Here is a 20,821-nt window from a genome sequence, read left to right as displayed (position 1 = left end):
ATACAGTAATTATATTCAAAGGTTTTATCCACAGATAGTCATTGTTTGAGCCACATAAGCTAGAACAAAGCTTCTTTGAACCATTACTCCAGACTGTTTTGATGAGTTTTGTTCACAATGTGTTAATTGTACTGGAAACATTCTAGTGTAGGATAAGCTTCTGACAGGGACAAGATGCATGAAAATAAAATGGCAAACTGAAATGGCTGTAGATGCACAAAAACCTTACTGTATACATGTAGGTTTAACACCAGTTCATGTTTTCACACTTTGTGATCTCACTTTGTGTTTGTGACGCAATTCTCAGTCGCTTCAAAACCATTGTTTCCATAATGCACTGTGGGAGATCATGTAACTTTCCTTTTCCTCTTGTTCTAAGCTGTGGGTTTGCCTGTAATGTGTTTTGACAGGCATGGAGCTCCACGACCACCTTCCACAGGCATTCTGTTGGCAGAACATGTGTAAAAGAATCGTATAAATATATTAAAAGACTTGAAGAACCAGTTTGTATTAGTGTGAAAATCATAGTCTTGTTGCTCATGTAGAAACATGTTACTACAGTATCATCATCAATACAGCACTGTGACCAATTATCTGAGTGTCTGGAGAACATTAATAATGTTTATAAGCCATTGGTAGTATTAGGGCAGATATTCTGTATATATTTTATTATTTTAAATTATAAAGCATAATTTAAGAGAGTTTTAAAACATTCCCCCTTGTTTCACAGACGAGGCTTAAGCTAGTCCCAGACTAAAATGAATGTTTGAGCTGTTTTAACTGAAAGTAACTTGCAATGACATATCTTAAAATATGTTTTTTTTTTAAAGATCCACACCAGTAATATGTTTTTCTAAGGCATGTTTATAAAAGCTACTTAAATGTATTAACTGAACTAAGGTCAAATCCTGGCTTAATCTAAGCCCTGTCTGTGAAACCAGGCCTTATTGTATTTTTTAGGGTAATCTTTGTTTATATACTGGTCTTATTTTAGTATGATTGAATTACTATTTTTATATTTTCAGGGTTTTTTTTTTCTTTTCCAATTTCAGATGTAGTTATTTTAGTAGTTAAGTTAAACTTGACATTTTATTTTATTATTTCAAGTAACAAAATAATGTTTATTTAATTTAAAATAAACTGTAATTTAATAGTTAACTATAATAATATTGGTTTATACTCACTGTTTGTTGTGTTTCTTAGGGCAGGCTCTAAGTTTGTGTTTATGGCTGCCACAGTTGAAACAGCCAGTTTGGCTCTGACCGCAAGGGTGATCAGGGAGAGCGCAGTGAGCGCATGAAGAACAATGGCGCCAAGCTGGAGAGAGAAAGAAAGCAGAAAAGATGCAATTAGAGAGCAAGAAATAAACCTTAGGATACATCAGTCAAAATAATTCAAATTTGCTTACAAGGCTTCACACACCGCCCACATTGATCGCAGTGCCTCCATTCTCGTCCATCCTGTGAGATAAATAGGGAAATGTCAGTAAATCTACTCCTATTCCATATACTGAATTATACATTAGTATTTACCTTTGATGGACACGTGTCACACTTGGGGCAGTGTTTGTTTCCTGCAGACACATACCTCTCACAAACACTGCAAAATCTGAGAAGAATGGAAAAATATTAATGGTAGAATTTTAGCCACCTCACCGCAAATTACATATTAAAAAAACAAATTACATATTAAAACAAAATCTGCATTAAATTTTTACATTCCCAGATCAGTTTGGAGACCGTGGAACGTAAGCTTATACAACGGTTATAACTTAATATTTTTTAACTAAAACAACATTGTACCTAATCAATAACTTCTAAAAGTTTTCAATGTAACATTTACCGTTTTTATTAATAAAAAAAAAAAGAAGCTTTACTTCGATTTACTAATTTTACAAGGAGTATGGAATTTATTTTCTATATTCATGAGAAACTTTATTTGAATATATGGTAACACTTTACAATAAGGTTTCTTTAGTTAACAATGAACTAAGAAAAATAATACTTCTTAAGCATTATTAATCTTAAATGTTATTTTCAACATTTAATAAAACATTATTAAATATTGTATTAACATTGGTTAATGCACTGTGAACTAACATGAACAAACAATGAACAGCTGGATTTTTATTAACATTAAAAAAGATTAAAAAATATAAATACTGTAACAAAAGTAATTGCTCATTGTTAGTTAATACATTTAAATAAGGTTTGATTTGCTAACATTAATTAAAGTGTTACTGAATATATAATTATATGAAAGAAGATAATATAATTACCAGTATTCCATTGAACCTATGAGCCAAGACTGCCCAATAACAGTCCAAATTTATGAAAATTACATATAAATTTTTTAACAATTCAACACCAATATTACACTGGAATGTTATATATTTTAATTATTTTAAATTATTTTTTCCATGAACTTTAACTTCAGATGAAAAAGATGATACATTTTTCATGCTGCAGTGGTTTATCAATAGACGTGCATGCATTTTCATGCTTATAAATAAAATTCAGTCTCCAAAGTGTACACGATATGGGTAGGAGGCTACATTTATTTTACAAAAAGTAATTTTAAGAGAAATATATATATATATATATATATTATATATATATATATATATATATATATATATATATATATATATATATATATATCAGTGCTTCCCACAGTTTTGAAGTATACTTGCGGTGGTAGTCGGGCGAAAAATCCTTCTATTACCCACGGCACAAAAATGGTCTACTACATGTGACAAACAAATAATGTGTGATTTTTAACAGTATTTTTATTTATTGAAATTAATTTTAATTACATAACATATTATATTTAATTACATACCAATATTATGCATTATTATGCATTGTAAATTATGCAAAATTACAGAATTTAAATGGTTCACCTTTTCCTATGTTCTCCTTGCTGTCATATAGTGTCTGGGACACAATGGGACACAGATTTTACTAGTAAAATTTATAAAATGAATAATATGTGTCAAATAATGTTCTTAGTCTTTTCTTCCTGTGGGGGAGACTACAATAATTTATTATGAATTAAATGGAAATCAAATTAAATACAATTTATTGTGTAACCAAAATATCAATAATGCCCAAAAGAAAAAGAAAAAATTTACCGTGTGACTTTTAATTATAAACAAGCTCGAAATACACCGGGACTCTTATTTTGAAATGACTGTACTATTGCAGGCTGATCCTTCAGATTCTTACAACATTTTATATAAAGGCCATAAAGTAGACATTGTAATAATTCATCAACTTGAGTTCATTAGCAATCGCTTGGCATAAATCTGCGCTTTTCATTGATTGAGATGTTACATTCGCTGCGAAGAGAGAACACTAGGTGTTTGTTGCACTGCGTTGCATACAAGAACTCTTTCTTTTGTGCATTGACGAAAAGAAAAAAAAACAACAACATTGTTTTGCAATCCATCAAGAACTGTTTAATTGCATTGCTTACAATAATTAATGCAATACAATACAATACTAATTGCATTGCAGATACTTGATCCGTAGTGCATTGAAGAGGAAAACAAAACATATATGCTGTTGCATCACAATCCATTCGCAGCGAATTATGTATCTCTTCCATGCATGAGCAATACGTTAATTCTTGTACAGGATGCAAGGAAGCATAAACTTGCACGTTGCAACAGCGTAATGAGTTAACTATTGCAATAGAAAATGAAATAACTTGCTGAAATGCAATGCACATGTTATGTGTTATAACTCAAAGCTCTTCGCAAAACAACGAGTTATGCATCTCTTCAATATTTGTTGCAAGGAAACAGCTTAATGAGTTAACTAACGCAATAGAAAATGGAATAACACTGCAATGCAAATGTTATGCAGTGCAACAAGCACCTTGCATGTGTTATAAATTCACTGCACAACGGATCAAGTTACTGCAATGAAATACACGTTATTTGTTATCTCTTCAATGCATAATGGATGAGTTACTTAATTCATCGCAACACAAGTTATGTGTTATATCTTCAATGCATGAACAATACGTTCGTTTATATCATACATGTTGCAATGCAAGAGCACATATGTTATATTAATTTCCTCTATGCACAAGGTAACGATTGTAAGCAATGCAGTTAAACAAATCTTCATGCGTTGCAAAACAATGTAATTTGTTTTTTCGTCAATGCACAAAAGAAAGAGTTCTTGTATGCAATGCAGTGCAACAAACACCTAGTGTTCTCTCTTCGCAGCGAAACCGAATAACTTATGAAATGCATTGCACATGTTATGCGTTATCTCTTCAATGTATACACGCAGACTGAAGAGCTTGTAGAACACGCAACATCGCCACCTAGTGACTATGCAAAATGCAGCGCCCGTGGGAATGTCAGCGGGAGTAAACAGTTCTGATGCACACGTAACTAGCAGGTATGAAACGACTAGTTTATCGATCGAGGATAGTTTCATTATCTTGCGCGGATATAAAAGTATAAGAGGATAAAAAATAATAAAATCAAAAATGTGTCTCCAAATATACTTGGGCGGCCGTTATTATATGTGGGCGGCCAGCCCAAGTAAAGTATGTGTGTGGGAAGCACTGATTTTATATATATATATATATATATATATATAATATATATATATATATATATATATATAAGTGGCATAATGTTAAAGCCTCAGTTGATAGCCGGGTCAAGATGGACCTGAACGCAAAAGGGAAAAAAAATGTAATGTTATATCTCTTAAAAAACCTTTGTCCTAAGATTAGTTCCTGTACTAAAAATGCATTTTATTTTTCATTTTTTTGTATCTCTTTTGGGACCAAACAAACCCTGAATGCATTATGAAGAAGAGTTGTGTTGTATATGCACCTGTAACCTTCATCCACTGGTAAAATTATATCTTTTGGGCTCAGATTGGTGAAAAGTCGAACAGGTGACTGCTTACGGCCCTTCTTTCCATGTTTATATAGAGGGTGGTTATCATAATCAACCTGAGAATGAAGATAACACTTGACTACTTTACCTTGTAAATGTTTTATTATATTAATTAACATTTGTTTAACATGAAATTCCTATAATACCTGGTAATCCAGCATAGAGAAGGAGGGAAAACACTCAAGGATACGGGACTCAAAGAAGTATGGGAAGATCCAGATCATTGGCATCTCGGCTGCATCGCTCACTAAAGAGGATTTCAACAACAACAGGTAAGAATGATTTTTAATCAACTTTTTAGTCAACTTTAAATCACCCTCATGCCATTACAAACCTGTATGCTTTTATTTATTCCTTGGAATATAAAATGGTTTCTGAAGCCATATGATAGTGTGTGAGGAAAAAGACAAACCACCATAATTCTACGTTTATCTTCCACTGAAGAAATAAAGGTTGAGGGTGAGTTTAAAAAAAAAAAAAAAAAAAAAAAAATGTCTTTTGGGTAAACTTGTAAAAGTGAGTAAAACATACATTAAAACATGCACAAGTTGTTACAAAACTTAGTTGCTTACACCTTTATTCTGCTTTTTCCAGGTCATGGACATCTGAGAGAAACTGTTGGCAAGTGGCTTCACTAGGCCTCCAAATGGGGGGTCTGTAACCATGACTACCTTGGCTCCTCCCTCCTCACGCAGAAAGCTTTGAAAAAACGTGACCGCTTCCTGCACAAAAGCGTATCATGATTTTTCAGAATGTACAAGAGGGACCACATTTGACGTCAAAGGAGGTTTATTTTTTACCTCGTTGTCAAAGAAGTGATGATTGAACATATTATAGTGGCAGAACTCATTCTGTCCAAAAAACTGGCAGTACCTAGGAGGGCAGAAAAAGAAAGAGGTTGATAGCTGCAAAATGCATGCAATGCACTAAATAAATACAAGTTTCAACATGAATTTCAGAACAGCTAAATAAAACCCACAATCTGCTGTTATTTCCAAACCCTGCAGGTCAACAAGTCTGGAACTGAGCAGACAAAATCCTGTCAGTTATAAAACACTGTGAAAGTGTGTGCACACAAACACGCATATGCAGCAGGCTTTGGCTTGTTAAAAGGGGCTGTACAACTTTTTCAACACATTCCACAGACGAACACAGAAATGCTTGCAGGAGGACGACAATCAAACACATTCACTAATTCTCATATCACTTCCTTAGGTAAGTTGTTTTATTGCATTATTTTATTGCATATTATTATTTCAGTGCCATGCAGTACTAAAAGCACAACTAATTTACATCGTCATAAAGATAAAACCTTTTAAAGCACTTTAAGAACTTGATAGTGAGCCAATGTCAATACATATACCGTATGTGTAGGCTGCTCAAAAGCTGAATATGCTTTGAATTTTCATTTCTTTGCTTTAGGCTATGCAGATATACATGTGCATTTTGGCATCCGGTTATTTTCTAGTCAAGGCTTTTTTTTTTTTTTCTTCTTCTTCTTTTTTTTGGCACATTAACAGAAAGAAGGAACTAGTCTGCATGTCTTCTGAGAGAATCAGCAAATTTAGAATGTTTTGTATTTGCATTTCATGCTTTATATACTACAACCATACATATTGACAAAATTATGAGCATTACAAACTACTGATGTGAATGTGATGTTTATGATGTTTTCTAAATGAGCTGCACATCGACTCCCATTATGCTCAGAGAACTTGGAGAGATGGCAGAGGAAGACTTTAGGCCTCTATCAGAAGAAACCAGTTCCTTCTGTCTGGCTACAGAGGCTCGTTCAGGGCCACAAGTCATCCAGCCCTTCCCACGCTCTCCAAAACTGATCAGGAGAACTGGAGCCATCTCTCCAAAACCCTCAGAGCAGGTAATACAGATTCCCTAACCTGCCAAACAAAATTAATAAGCTGATTATGAAGTAGGGCAACCTACATGAGACCACATAAGGACAACATAAGAATGTAGTCATGCTAGAAATATAGGAGCTTAGTTAAAGGTTGAACACATGCTCATGGGCTGCAAAAATGAAGACCCACTTAGATATACACTACAATTTTAAAGTTACACAATATGGGTAGGAGGCTACATTTATTTTACAAAAAGTAATTTTAAGAGAAATATGTTTATATATACCAATTTATTCCTGTGATGGAATTTAGTGTCACATGATCTTTCATAAATCATTCTAATATGCTGATTTGGTGCTCAAGAAACATTTCTTATTGTTATTAGTGTTACACTGCTTAATATTTTTGTGTAGGCCTTGATACATTTTTCTTCCGGATTCTTTGATGAATAGAACTTTTAATAGAACAGCATTTTTGTAAAAGTTTATTTTTGGAGTTTTTTCCTTTATTATGATAGGACAGTAAGTTAAGTTGGAGAGAGGAAGGACAGGATCAGGAAAGGTCCACGAGCTGGGACTCGAACTCGGGTCGCCTTAAGCACAACAGTGCTATATGTCGGCGTGCTGCCCACGAGGCTATCGAGCATTTTTTGAGAGAAATCTTTTGCAAGATTATAAATGTCTTTACTGTCGCCTTTGATCAATTTAATGCTTCCTTGCTAAATAAACATTCATTTCAAAATAAAAATAAAAAAAAACAGTAGTGTACGTTAATTAAAAAAAAAATAAAAAAAAAAATGTGTCAACAGCTGCCACTCTGGTTGGAGGACTTGAAGAAGGAGAAGAAAAGAACAGAGTCTCATCTGGAATCTATTAAAAAGCGGCAAGCCAACCTAAATGTGAGTGAAATTCTATTGTAACTTGATTTGATCATGAAAACTGGTCTATATATGACTGGTGGTTGAAGGACATGGTTTGGTGGTGACACCACCCAAATAAGGAAGTTGTTGTTTCAGAGGCAGGGAAAGTTATTACATTTTGATTTAAAGATTAGAGTTAATTTTATTTTTATCTCTTCAAATAATTATTCAAAATAATATCAGGAAAGCAGGTAGACTGAATGTCTACCTGAATGCGATAAAGCCTCAACTATCATAAATGTTAAATAACTGATGAATCATACATCTCTGCTGAAGACGAGTTCAGAGGCGATGAAGCAGCACGTACAGGAGTGTTATGAGGAGCTACATATGGCTCTGCAGGAGGATGAGAAGGCTGTTCTAGACATGATAGAGCAAGACCGCCGGGAGACCAACAGTAAACTAAACCGAATTCTTCAAGACTGGAATCAACACCTTGGTCTGCTGCAGAAACACATCAGCACTATGCAGTCAGCTCAACAGAGCCCCACAGAGTCCATAAAGGAGGTAACAGTCAAAGACCAAACATGAATTTCATGTTGTTGTAATAATCTTGACAAATGCATGGATCACATATATTGTCTTCTGCATGTTCTCTGCTTTCAGTCATTTCCTGAGGATTTTACGTAAGACCATCTTTTTTCATTATATGAATAGCAGATTTTGACAGGTCCTTAATATAAATACATATTGATAACCTAATTATACGTCAAAACAATATGTCTTCCATGTTCTTTTCAATAGCAAACATGCTGTACATTACAATATATGTAATGCAACTTCTACAATGAATGCAATTAACTATATAATTCAAATGCATCTTCGGCTAGATTGACTAGCTGCCATAAGAAACTGGACCCAGCTGAAGAACAGATAAAAATGAATGAGGAGAAGATCCAGAAGCTCATGAAGGTTCTTAGGAACATCTCAAAAGGTCTGAAAGCCCAGCTACAACGAAAGAGCCTGCTGCTGGGTACAAAAAAACTCTCAATCCATAAAACCCATCATTTTGTTGTACAAAAAAAGTTTGATCAGTCTAAATCAAGTTAATGGAAAATATATTTTAGATATATATTGTTAAATAAATAAAAATGAATAAAAGTTTATGCAAAAAAAAAAAAAAAATTATATATATACACATACACACATACTACCATTTAAAAGTTTGAGGTCAACAAGTTTTCTAATAAAAAAAATAATACTTTTATTAAGCATGGATGAAAAAACGAACAAAAATTTTTATAAAACGGTTAGTTTCTGTCTTTGATTCTGATTGGTCAATAGCTGTGCTTTATTCACTGCTTCACCCAACGGTTCTGTGTATCACTACACAACACCCTTAGCAGCCACTCTTAGCAACGTAAACCGTTTGTTCTCAATTTATATTATACATTGAAGCTTACTGTATTATGTAGAAGAGTACTGTGAGAAAAAAGATTGAGTGAGCAAGTTTATTTAGTTTAGCATTTTCCTTCAGGTCAGTCCTATGTTCATAATAAAAATGTTTAAATGTCCGCTGCAATATCTTGTCCTTTTAACAGTTAAGGGGTTTTCCCATGACTGACAGTGCTAGTCAAAGCATTTATCAGTTGTGTCTTGTTCAGTGCTCACAACAATTCAGTCTTTTCAATATAAATGTGTTTGCAACTGAGTGAATCACTCATAAAGACAGTCTTTGCCGCCATCTAATGGTGTAATAATGTAACTTCTGTTGCTGTTCACGGTCAGGGACTATTATTCTGGCGGAAGGAAGGCTTTTAGTGATTTTACTTAATGAAAGTTGCATTGATACATATTTTTTGGCTTTAAAAGTGGTATTGTGTGGAAACCGTTTTATAAAAGCAATAAGGTACTCGAGGCTAGTGCTGTATATGTCATTGCCGTGACTTATTCACGATACAGCACAGTCTCTCGTACCTTATTGCTTATTTATATTGTTACGCACAAAAGTATTAGAAAATAAATGCTGTTCTTTGAACTATTAATCAAAGAATCCTGAAAAAAAAGTGTCACGGCTTCCACAAAAATATTACGCAGCACAACAATTTAGCTTTGCCTTCACAGGAATAAATTACATTTTAAAATGTATTAAAATAGAAAACAGTTATTATAAATTGTAATCAGGGGCGTCGGACTGGGGGGGTAAAGGGTACCGAGTACCCAGGGCCCGAGGCAGGGGGGGGCCCTTAGAAGTCAGTTTTCTATACATACATATACATGCACTAACATTTATAGCATTTATTTACAAATAAAAAAGTTGCTGTGCAAAACTAAACTTGTAGTTAGGCACTGGTTTGGTATAAAAAAAAGTCATTTTCATGCTGTGCAGGGCCCCACCACCCCTCTCGAATCAATGTAAATGGTACGACCCGCAGGTCAGGTGCTTCTGCGGACCTGCGGTGATTCGTGAATCAGTTAATGAGACAGGAGCTGGAGTTAGCCGTGATATGAACTAGGAAGACAGGGGAAGAGTCATGTCTTTCCTTAAGAAAGGAAAATCAGGGGCTCAAAAACGAAAAGAAAAGAAGATTAAAGAGAGAAAGGCAAATGAGGGCAAGCAGTTGCTCACTCAGGTTTTTGAAAAGAAAGGTGAGCTACAAATGCATCATCGAGCATTGACATTGTTTTAACATAAATATCTACTCCAGGTAGAATAGCATACATTTATGTTCGTACTCTATTTGAATAATATACCAATACTTTATAGTATCACACCCTACATAGCGAGCAAACAATATTTCTGAGTAAATAACGGAGTGAGAAGCAGACGGAGGCGGAGCCTGCGCAGCTTGTCTCCTCTTCTGCTGCAGTTCTCCCCAGAGTCAGAACTTTACATGAAAACACTGTATATTTCCCTCCATTATCAAAATCTAACACCCGCGAAAACACAGATCGTTAGCGCCTATTTTACCGCATTGTTATGCAAATTAGCTCGCGCACGCTCTTACATTAAGTACAGGATTGTTCTCAGTTTAATGCACATCTTAATGATTGAAAATGACTTATTTTAAAACGTAATTCAAAGACTGAATGTCTAGTTTGGCGGTTAGTGTACCCTGTGATTCTATAGTCTGCATTTATTTTAAACAGACAAATAATCAGCAATTAACTTGTACTTAGCCTACACTTTAAAAAGGGTATTGTGACAATAAAGGATATTTTAGCAAGTTAGTAGTACTTTTGACAATGAAACAAAAATATATTAATTAGAGTGTGGCTTATTTTGTTTACATTTTAAGTGTTTTTATGATAAAAATGCAATACCCCACCCATTGGTATCACTATGGTATTTGGTACAGGGGCCCAGCAAGATGGTTTGTACCCAGGGCCCAAAATTTGGTGCTACGCCCCTGATTGTAATAATATTCAATTCAAATAAATATTTAAATTGGATCAAATAAATGCAGCCTTAGTGAAGATGAGAGGAAAAAAATATTGACCTCAAACTGTTGAACAGTACTGTATATAGAGCATACAATATTTTAAAATGTACAAATCTTTATAATTTATATTTCTGCTTAAACTTTTAGACTTCTTTATATATACTATGTAATCTATAGTATTAATGCAAGGATTAGCTAATATATAACAAGAAATGTTTAGATACGTAATGGGACCATGTTATGTGTAAATCAGCTGTTTATTAATATTCTTGTATTTCATCTTGACAGACTCCTCAAATGTGGCGATTGATAAACTGACCTGTCACAAACAGATCAAGGTGACCTCGGAGGGACAGGGCATGTCCCTTTCTGCAGAGGAACACTGCGTTCCCAATGACCCTCTAAGGTTTGATCAGTTATACTGTGCCTTGGGCTCCGTTGCTTTTAAATCTGGGCAGCACTACTGGGAGGTGGATGTGCACTGCTGCCCATCATGGGCTGTGGGTGTGGCTTACGGGAGCCTACAGAGGAGAGGACGAGACAAAGCAACCAAACTTGGACGGAACAGGTGCTCGTGGAGTCTTGAGTTTCAGGATGGGCATCTCATGGCCTGGCACAACGATCGGCACGTGGCACTACCCGTCACAGCAGCACGGGCTGCACCGAACAGGGTGGGAGTGTTTGTGAAATATCAGAAGGGTCGTGTGGTGTTCTATGATGCTGAGACTATGAGAATGCTGCAGGAGTTTTCAGCAGTGCAAACGGCCGTGTTTGACAGAGCACATCATCAGTTTACTGAGCCTCTCTACCCAGCTTTCCGCTTCTTCTCACCCAGAGACAAACACACAGGCCATCATCATATGGAAATATGTGACCTCGGTCTTTAATATTGTTTGAATACACTTCCGTTTAGGTCGGTAAGATTTGTTAATGTTTTTGAAAGTGGTTTCTAATGCTTATGCTCTTAAGGCTGAATTTTATTTGATCAAAAATTACTGTAAAAATAATAAAATAATATTGTTACAATTTAAAAAACACTGTTTAAACTGTAAAATCAAATGTAATTTATTTCTGTGAGGGCAAAGCTGAATTTTCAGCAGCCATTCTTCATAAGTCATTCTAATATGCTGATTTGATCTCTAGAAATATTTCTTATTCATTTTTATTTCTTATGTCTTATATCTTATATCTTATCAGTGTTGAAAAAATTGTGATGCTCAATTTTTTTTGGAAAATGTAATGCATTATTTCCAGGATTCTCTGATGAACAGAAAGTTCAAAAGAACAGCATTTATTTGAAATAAAAATCTTTTGTACAATATATGAACAGTAATGTATATTATACTTATAGATTATAGGACCACCTTTCTGAGATTCAGTTAATAGTGCAAGCATACCAAAAAAGCAAAGTCATCTTAATAGCACAGTGTACTACTTTAAACATGGTAAAAAGTATAGTAAAAACAGAGTACAGTTAAATATTTTTTTTAAATAAAATAATTCTATGTCTGTGTGGCTATTTAACCTTGTATTTGCAAATAATTATGTTGTATTATGTTTACCTGTAATCAATATCCAGCAATAAACTCTTCACAGTCGGACTCTTGCCCTCCATATTCCGTAACTTTATCACCTCATGTAATCTGTGAATTTATAAGAGAGTATAATTCAAATGCAAAGCTAAAATGTGGAGATATGCTTTCGACTGTTTGACTATGCTTTATATTGCATTTGAAAACGTCTGTGACTCTAAGTTTTTTTAGATGTCGTATTTCTAAGTGTAAGAAAACATAGATGCTTACATTAAAGGGTTAGTTCATCCCAAAATGAAAATTCATAATTTACTCACCCTCACGTCATTCTAAACTTGTAAGACTTTCGTTCATCTTCGGAACACAAATTAAGATCTTTTTCATGAAATATGAGAGATGTCTGTCCCTCAATTGCCTTTGCAACTGAAACTTTGACGCTTCAAAAAGTTCATAAAGAGATCAGAAAACGAATCCATATGAATGAGCTTCTGCTTTTGTTCGCTGATAAATGTCTACATTTGAGTAGAAAAGCCTAAATTAAATCTTCTGTTCTGTTCATCATAAAAAGCGATTGAGTCTCTTCAGACTAATCCGCTCCATTCATATGGATTAGTTTCATGATCTCTTTATGAACTTTTTTAAAGCCTCAGAATGGTAGTTGCAAAGGCAGTCTATGGAGGAACAGACATCTCTGAGATTTCATCAAAAAGATCTTCATTTGTGTTCTGAAGATGAACGAAATTCTTACAAGTCTGGAACATGAGGGTGAGTAAATGATGACAGAAATATCATTTTGAACTATCCCTTTATGTGCAAAGACCCCTCTTTATATTAAGTGTCTTTAAATACTATGTACTAACATTTAAATTAAACATTTGATACACTGCAATTATTGTGTGCTTGCATATTTTTTTTTTTTACATTGTACTTATATTTAGAAAATACCTGCATGTAATTACTTCTGTAATCAATTTCTGTAATATCGATAATTACACTGTTGACCCTTCCCTTACACCATAACACCAAACCTGTCCCTAACCTTACCCGTATCCCACCAAAGTACACTGTGCATAACATTTTTATATAAGTACATAGTAGTTAAAGACACCTAATATAAAGTGTGACCAGTGCAAATAGTGACACATGCTTAAGTGTTAGCATAAGTGTAATGATATTTCTAAGCAAATAGCCTTTCCAAACAAGTTTGGGAAAAGGTTTGCACTTATGATACCCATGACTAGTTTTCCAACCACAGGAGTAAGGGCTCACACCTACCGTGGTGTCCCTACGCAGAGAATTTTCTGGAAGCCTAACACAAGGAACATATCCAAGAGGAAATGACAGCTTCGGTCTGCAAACAGATATTGTGCATTACTCTTCTTGTTGACCAGAGGACACAGAAGTAGACTGGGCCTTTTTAACCGCTGCACTGTGATGTCCTCAGAAAGAGCCTTGTGTTTTGCGTGATTCGCCCATTCCCCAGGTAAGATCAACATCTGACAGTCCACACAGAACCTTCTTTGCTCCAGTGACAGAGACACAAATTCTCTAAATCTGTGAAAGAAACAAAAATGGGCACATATTTAATATTTTGGCAGGTCATCGTATCTAAGGTACTTTTGATATTTTACTGTCAGTTAATTACAGTGGATATAGACAGGTCTTTATTCCAGCATACCAGTGTTTGATATTTAGATTCATTTATCATAAACAGACATGTCAATATCTCATTTGATCAGTGTAACATGGCTTAAATGTTAAAATAGGAGTTATTTACCTAGAACAGTATTCCTGATGAGTGAAAAGAGGCATCTTGGAGCGGTTCTGCTCCTCTCTGGCAAGCATCCTTGCCTCTGATATCTGGAGCATGAATGAATTTAATCAAGTGAATGAAAAAAAAACACCTGTTTTACACAATCAACTACATGCCTTCTGTCACCTGACTGATATTTCATACTTTTGAGCAAGTAAAAGGCCTTTTAGTATAATTATAAATATGTTCACCTTCAGTGTCTTTTTGGTGTGTAATAATCTTTAATGACTTTAATAAAGTAAACTTGTAAAGTTAAGAATAACTTGTATATTGTTGGCAACAATTAAACATTTACACTTCATTGTCATTGTACTGCATTATATTTTTGTACCCTCTTAAGTAAAATGACAGTGCATTGTTCATAAAATTAAGCATTTAAATAATCTTACTACAACATATTATTGGGAGAAATATAGCGACAACTATTCATTACAAGCTGTCTGAGATTCATCTTATTTTTGGCCTTATAAATAATAACTCCATATTTTTGCTCAGTTTGAGCCTCTTAATAAAATTGGGGTGTTTATTTCTACAAAAGTGGCTCTATATTCTCACAGTCAAACTACGTCTGCCATAAAAGCCTGATGTATCAAAAATTAATAGGACTTTTTTTACGATTTTGTCTAAATGTTCAATAGACTAATACATTGAAAACAAAATAATATGTCAGGCTTTAGTGTTTAATCTTATTATATTGTTTGTAATTTTCAGCATTTCATGAAAAAAAAACAACAACTCTGGAAATCTGCTTTGACAGGCACAAGCAAACGTGTTACATAAAACTGATACATTGAGCAACACTAGGTTAGCTCAAAACTAACCTTCTCGTCTGCCCACTGAAAGAAGTTGCAGTCTTTTCTATCTCGACAAGCAGAACACGCGTAAAATCTCCTTCCTTTCTCCTCTCCTTTGCCAGTTTTCTCGAACAACAGAGCTGGCCCTGAGAAAAGCACGTGTCAGTGAGTTATTATCCTAAAGTTATTATACATTAGTTCATATAATATTTTAGAATTACAAAACTGACATTGCTACAATATTATTAAGTTTATCTCGTACCATGTGGACACCGTGGTATTGTTTTGTTGCTTTCATTTTGAATAATCACTTCTATTCCGCCGCTATCCACAGCATCATCCAGTATTTTACCCATGCTACGAATGAGAATCAAAACAACACTCACACGCGTGACAGAAGGCTGCCATTAGACAACCAAATCTGTCGCACACATATGACGTCACGTATCGTCAACTAAAGGCTTCTTAACTATTTTAAGTTAATCCCTTTACATGTTTCTCCTGTATTAATTATAATAGATCAATAAGAGCTCTTTCCAGAAGGATGTTGTTTCGAAACCAAATGTAATGGCATATTGGAATCAATTTGTGAGTGATGTTGATTGGAAAAAAGTCTGGCTTCTGCCTAACCGGTATCTTTTAACAAACGAGGTTAAAGAAGTGTCTTTTAAGCTTCACCACAATATATACCCTGCTAAACATTATTTAATTAAATTTTTAAAAAAGACATAGATGTAAGCTGTAGATTTTGCAAGCAGAAGCCGGAGACAGCTGTTCATTTATTTGGGCACTGCCCTTATTTATCTTTTTTTTTTTTTTTTTTTTTGGCAAAATGTACTTGACTTTATTGTTGGAAATGTTGATGGAAATTTTATTTTAAATTTTCTTTTAGGCATTATTGTAAACTCCAAAGATAAACAGACTTGCTCTTATTTTATTGATTTTTTTGTTTTTGTCTTTTAATGGCCAAATTTCATATCCATAAATGTACATTTTCAGGTAAAAAAAAAAAAAAAAAAAACATGTTTTATAGCATTTAAAAATGAAGTGAAATATTATATTGAATCTATATTGCCCTCGAAGAAACAAAAAACTATTAGAATTTTGCAAGCATGTACACTTTTTAATGTATTCTTATAATTGTTTTTATATGCCCCCATTTCAAATTTCTGTATTGTTGTTGTAACTGTATAGGTTGTGTTTCTCTGTTCAATAAATTGAAGCAAAAAAAAAAAAAGTTAATCCCCTTTAAATATTGTATCAATAACAAAACTAAAGAAATACATTTTCAAATTTTGCATACCATCTACCCTGTTAAATCAATAATTTCAAGATACTCTGATATTGATGACATTTTTACCTTTTGTAAAAATGAGACAGAAGCGTTAACACATTTGTTTTGTTTTTTTTTATTGTAAAATTACCTGAAATTTTTGGAAGGAAATGGCAGAATTTATTTTTAATCTAGTAAATGATAAATACTGTTTTTATTTAAAGGATATTATTGTGTACTATGAAAACAATGTTAACAAAGGTCTTGAATACATTGTTAATTTATTCATATTGCTGGCAAAATTTCATACATAAACAAAAACGCTTAAATTCATCCCCAATATTTAAGGTATTTTTAGTGGAATTTTATTGTTTTATATCTTCTCTGAAATTTTTAAAAAACAAAAAGTCATTAACATGTTTAAAATATTATATTATTTTCAAAACCCCTGTTATTAATTAATGTCACACTTTGTATTGCACTGCCTTATGCTGTGCTCTGTTTGTAAATTGTTCTATTTTCATAAAAAAAAAAAAAAAAACTTTAAGTTTATTCAGTTAAACTTCGTAGCATGACTTAACTGGGAATCAAAAACATTTCACATGTGAATTACTAAGTTATCTGACATCAACTTGAATCCTTTAACTCTGGTTTATTTTTTAATCTATTTTTCTTTTAATTTTTCTTTATTTTATCCACTTTTGTTGTGGGTTGTATGTCTTTAAGATCATTAATAATAATAGAATCGAAATTAAGACTTTCTATGTCTACTTAAATCATAATTTTCATCTCATAAATATTCCCAAACATTTCTGTCAGAGTTGAACCCGTTTGATCTAATATATTTACTTTAATTAACCCCTGAGATTATAATTTAATATTTCAATATTTTAACAACTTCAATAATAATATTTATTATTATCATTATTAAATTGTTCATTTCTAGGCGCATCCAGTCCAGTAGGTGGCGGAAGAGTATCTTATAAATTTGTTTGCCAATCGTTATTAAAACAGAAGAAGGTAATTGGTGAGCACCTGCTCCGAGGTGTGTGTTGTTCATAAAAAGATCTGAAAATCAATCTTTGTATTATTATTAGCATGCCTCCCCGAAGAACTAGAAAAGTCAGTCAGGATTCTGAAGGTCAGCCTGATTATGACCAGAAAATTAGACTCACCAAGAGAAAGGAGCTGTTCATACAACAGTTTGAGAAGGAAGGTCAGTCATATATTAAAGCCAATACATACTCTTTCCTGTATATGTATTAATGAACCCATTATTTTGCTTGCACAAAATAGCTCAGGCCCGGATAAATGAAATGGAGACCAATCTGAACAAATTACTGGCAACTGTGGACCGAGTTTTCAAAATAGAGCTGATGAAAATGCCGCAATCGCTTCACACCACGCTGATAAAAGACCTAATGAATGGTACGACAATTACAGAGGCTGTTCGTCCTGTCTGGACGTTATTATGAATATTAATGTTATTTGTCTTTATAATCGATCATGTTTTTCAGATGATGACACGTCTGTGGGCGAGGTCACTATGGCACTAACGGTAAAATGATTTTGCTGCCCTCTGGTGTTTACTAAAGGTTACCGCAGAGTTGTGGTGGTTGTATTCTTTCTTTTTCTTCATTTAGAATGCGTCTCCAGAAATTCAGAAACCCCTGTCTCGAAAACCAAGCAAAAAAGGTGCAAGGCAACTTATAAAGTCACGTTTTTAAATTCAGCTTTCATTCTTTTTAGGTTAACTTGCGTTCCTTTCAGGTTTAAATGCTACAGCAGGGCAACAAAGGTCATCGAGTCAAAACAAGACCACTTCAGTGGAAGGTACAAAGGTACTGACCCTCCATTTGTTTTGTTTTTTTGTCCTCTTTCTGTATGCCTAATTTAAAATTTACTTATGAGCTTTCTCATAACAGAAACCTGCAAAGAAGACCCTGCACAACAGTAACAGCACTGGAAGTCTGAGGTAAAGTTTTAATTTCTGGTGGTCTTTGGTTACTTTTGAGTTACAGTGTATCACTTCATTGGAAAGTTACTAAAACTTTCTTGTGAATCTGTTGAAAACAAGTTGTAAACTGGACATGATTTGAAAACACTAAATTATCTTGAATGGCAAACGTGAAAAATACAAAGATACAGAGCAGTTTTTCGGGGTACAATCTACAAATCAGCCACAGTAAAGTAATCTTTGATCAGGTTTTCCAAAAATCTGAAAACTATTAAAAATAGTAGTAATGTCTGGGAATACTTAAGCAACCAGGGAATACAAAGCCCCATATATATAATATAATATAATATAATATAATATAATATAATATAATATAATATAATATAATATAATATAATATAATATATAGGGGCTAAACATGTAGTTAAATCATGACATTTTATATATAATTTTCTTATTTTTTCCTAACTAGATGGCGCCAATCTGCCTTTCATGCATGAAATGTAATACTTGTCCTGTTTTTTACTTGAACACTGTATTAAAGGTGCAATATGTATGATTTTCTGTCTTTAGAGGCCTATTCAAAACAAAAGCGTAGCATGATGCCAAGTTTGAGCGTGGAATCTTGGGACATGTGGTCTTCACCTCACAGCCAGTGGAAAATAACGGGGATAGGACTCAGGAAGAAATAATGTTCATGGATGAGATTATTAACGTTACTGTAGTTTGAAACGGTGTTGTGTGGAGCTGAATAAGGCCGCTGGAGCGATTGTTAACGAGAGACGAATGCATGACGAATGGAACTTTTATTATGCCACAGTCGCCGGCGCTGCTTCCACTTTTCCGTTCATGGGTAACACAGCTCTGTTTATCATATTAGATACATTAGAGAGTGTTCAAAATGATGTTATAACGTTACTGTGCGTTCGCTCGGCTGCTGCAAGACATTTGTTGCACACTGCAGTAAACTAGATCGACTTTAGAATATCATTAATTAATTCTGGATGGCTTGTTGATAAATGGCATGCAATTAATTTTACAATCTATTGTATGATGGAGAAAATCCTGTATTACTGTTACTAAAAATAAAGCTGCATCTGATTATGCTATGTTAGCTACTTCACAAAATAGTGTTTTTCTCTGAGGCATGGTAAAACATCAAGAAAATTAGATTTAAACAACAAGACTAAATGTGTGTTGCGCTATAACAATAACTAGTTTTCTGTCTATAAATATATCAAAACCGTTGTTCCCTTGTCTATTAAAACATGTAATATATTAAAGCGTCTTTGGTGTTTCTATGGTTTCTACAAAATAAAACCGGAAACTGAGGGTAACGGAGGTATGACGCAATTGACAGGCCTCACATGTCCCAGAGCCTTGGTTAAAATTGCAGTTTTCTCACGATTTACAAATAGTTAGAAACATTTGGGATATTGTAAGTACTCAAGTGAACAAAATATATAACACTGGCCTAGTGGTTAAATATTGCACCTTTAACTGAATTATTTATTTTTTTTATAAATGCATCAATATGAAATATTATTGAAACTAAATAAAGTAATAAAAATGTAAGCTCATTGACTTTGTTCTTGACTGCTGGGGTGGAATAATTGCTTTTGTCCACAATGGAATATTCCTAATGGTCAAATATAGTGGAGAGCTCAAATTTGGATTCCTCTTTGCTCTCATTGACAGGTGTGCCTCAACTATCAGTGCAAAAAGAACCCAAGGACGGGTTGTCAAACTCAGTGACCAAGCATTTGGTTTAGGACCTAAATTTAGGTAAAGTTTCCTTTCTTGCATGGTGAGTTTCTTTTCAGATGTGCATTTTCACTAAAAATGCTGCTTTTCTTTTGATGAACAGACAAGCTAGTCGCTCTGTTGGAGATGAAATGATGGCTACGGCAACCATAGTAACTTCCCATGGAGAAGTATGTCTGTGTATGTATGAACCTTTGCAAAGTTTTTGCTCATTATAGCATTCAACAATGGTCCTTTTCTGCATTTCAAGACACTGCTACTATCTGAGGACAATAAAGATGACATCAGCGTTGAATTGCTCGATGATGTGGCTGTAGATCAGATGCGAAAGATCAAGGTAAACCATTTAATCACTTTACGCATCACTTTACATGGTTGTTTAAAGAGATTCTGGAAATTTAGCTTAACCAGAAGTTTGTGACCTCTTTATTGCAGGACCTAATGGACTATCTGTGTAACAAAAAAGTGGGGCTCAATAACACACGCTGATGCTTTTTAATCCAATCGGTTGGAGCCAATGTTTTAATGTTTAAATGTAAATTAATAAATAAACTATTGTAAAGAGATGCAATAAAGTGATGTTTATAATTTTTGTCCAGC

General features: G+C 33.9%; 3 protein-coding genes across 6 annotated transcripts; 2 read left to right on the top strand and 1 right to left on the bottom strand.

The window, feature by feature from the left end:
* Window positions 1-306: 306 nt before the first annotated feature.
* On the bottom strand, window positions 307-15,972 carry zcchc4 (zinc finger, CCHC domain containing 4). Of its 2 annotated transcripts, XM_067368752.1 has the most exons (13): window positions 15,490-15,971; window positions 15,255-15,373; window positions 14,398-14,480; window positions 13,896-14,174; window positions 12,651-12,731; window positions 5,728-5,800; window positions 5,502-5,649; window positions 5,074-5,174; window positions 4,862-4,983; window positions 1,533-1,608; window positions 1,409-1,460; window positions 1,185-1,317; window positions 307-444 (listed from the first exon to the last, which is right to left on the bottom strand). In XM_067368752.1, the coding sequence occupies exons 1-13, from the start codon at window positions 15,581-15,583 to the stop codon at window positions 375-377; spliced, it is 1,431 nt and encodes a 476-aa protein (XP_067224853.1). In that variant the 5' UTR covers window positions 15,584-15,971; the 3' UTR covers window positions 307-374. The 2 variants fall into 2 exon arrangements, with proteins under 2 accessions (XP_067224853.1, XP_067224854.1); XM_067368753.1 differs by lacking the exon at window positions 12,651-12,731 and having other exon boundaries at window positions 15,490-15,972.
* si:dkey-219e21.4 (tripartite motif-containing protein 14) lies at window positions 5,694-12,641 on the top strand. Of its 2 annotated transcripts, XM_067368755.1 has the most exons (8): window positions 5,694-5,824; window positions 5,935-6,142; window positions 6,638-6,806; window positions 7,595-7,684; window positions 7,982-8,212; window positions 8,312-8,331; window positions 8,536-8,678; window positions 11,377-12,641. In XM_067368755.1, the coding sequence occupies exons 3-8, from the start codon at window positions 6,651-6,653 to the stop codon at window positions 11,973-11,975; spliced, it is 1,239 nt and encodes a 412-aa protein (XP_067224856.1). In that variant the 5' UTR covers window positions 5,694-5,824; window positions 5,935-6,142; window positions 6,638-6,650; the 3' UTR covers window positions 11,976-12,641. The 2 variants fall into 2 exon arrangements, with proteins under 2 accessions (XP_067224856.1, XP_067224855.1); XM_067368754.1 differs by having other exon boundaries at window positions 5,808-6,142.
* cdca9 (cell division cycle associated 9) lies at window positions 15,307-20,791 on the top strand. Of its 2 annotated transcripts, none has more exons than XM_067368757.1 (11): window positions 15,307-15,392; window positions 17,598-17,716; window positions 17,797-17,928; window positions 18,018-18,058; window positions 18,144-18,195; window positions 18,271-18,341; window positions 18,426-18,475; window positions 20,156-20,242; window positions 20,325-20,391; window positions 20,472-20,558; window positions 20,657-20,791. In XM_067368757.1, exons 2-11 carry the CDS (start codon window positions 17,599-17,601, stop codon window positions 20,708-20,710), a joined length of 759 nt encoding a protein of 252 aa, XP_067224858.1. In that variant the 5' UTR covers window positions 15,307-15,392; window position 17,598; the 3' UTR covers window positions 20,711-20,791. The 2 variants fall into 2 exon arrangements, with proteins under 2 accessions (XP_067224858.1, XP_067224857.1); XM_067368756.1 differs by having other exon boundaries at window positions 15,321-15,410.
* The last annotated feature ends 30 nt before the right edge of the window (window positions 20,792-20,821 follow it).

Source organism: Chanodichthys erythropterus, chromosome 19 (assembly GCF_024489055.1).
Source record: "Chanodichthys erythropterus isolate Z2021 chromosome 19, ASM2448905v1, whole genome shotgun sequence".
NCBI lineage: Eukaryota > Metazoa > Chordata > Actinopteri > Cypriniformes > Xenocyprididae > Chanodichthys > Chanodichthys erythropterus.
This window is presented reverse-complemented; position numbering and strand designations above follow the sequence as displayed.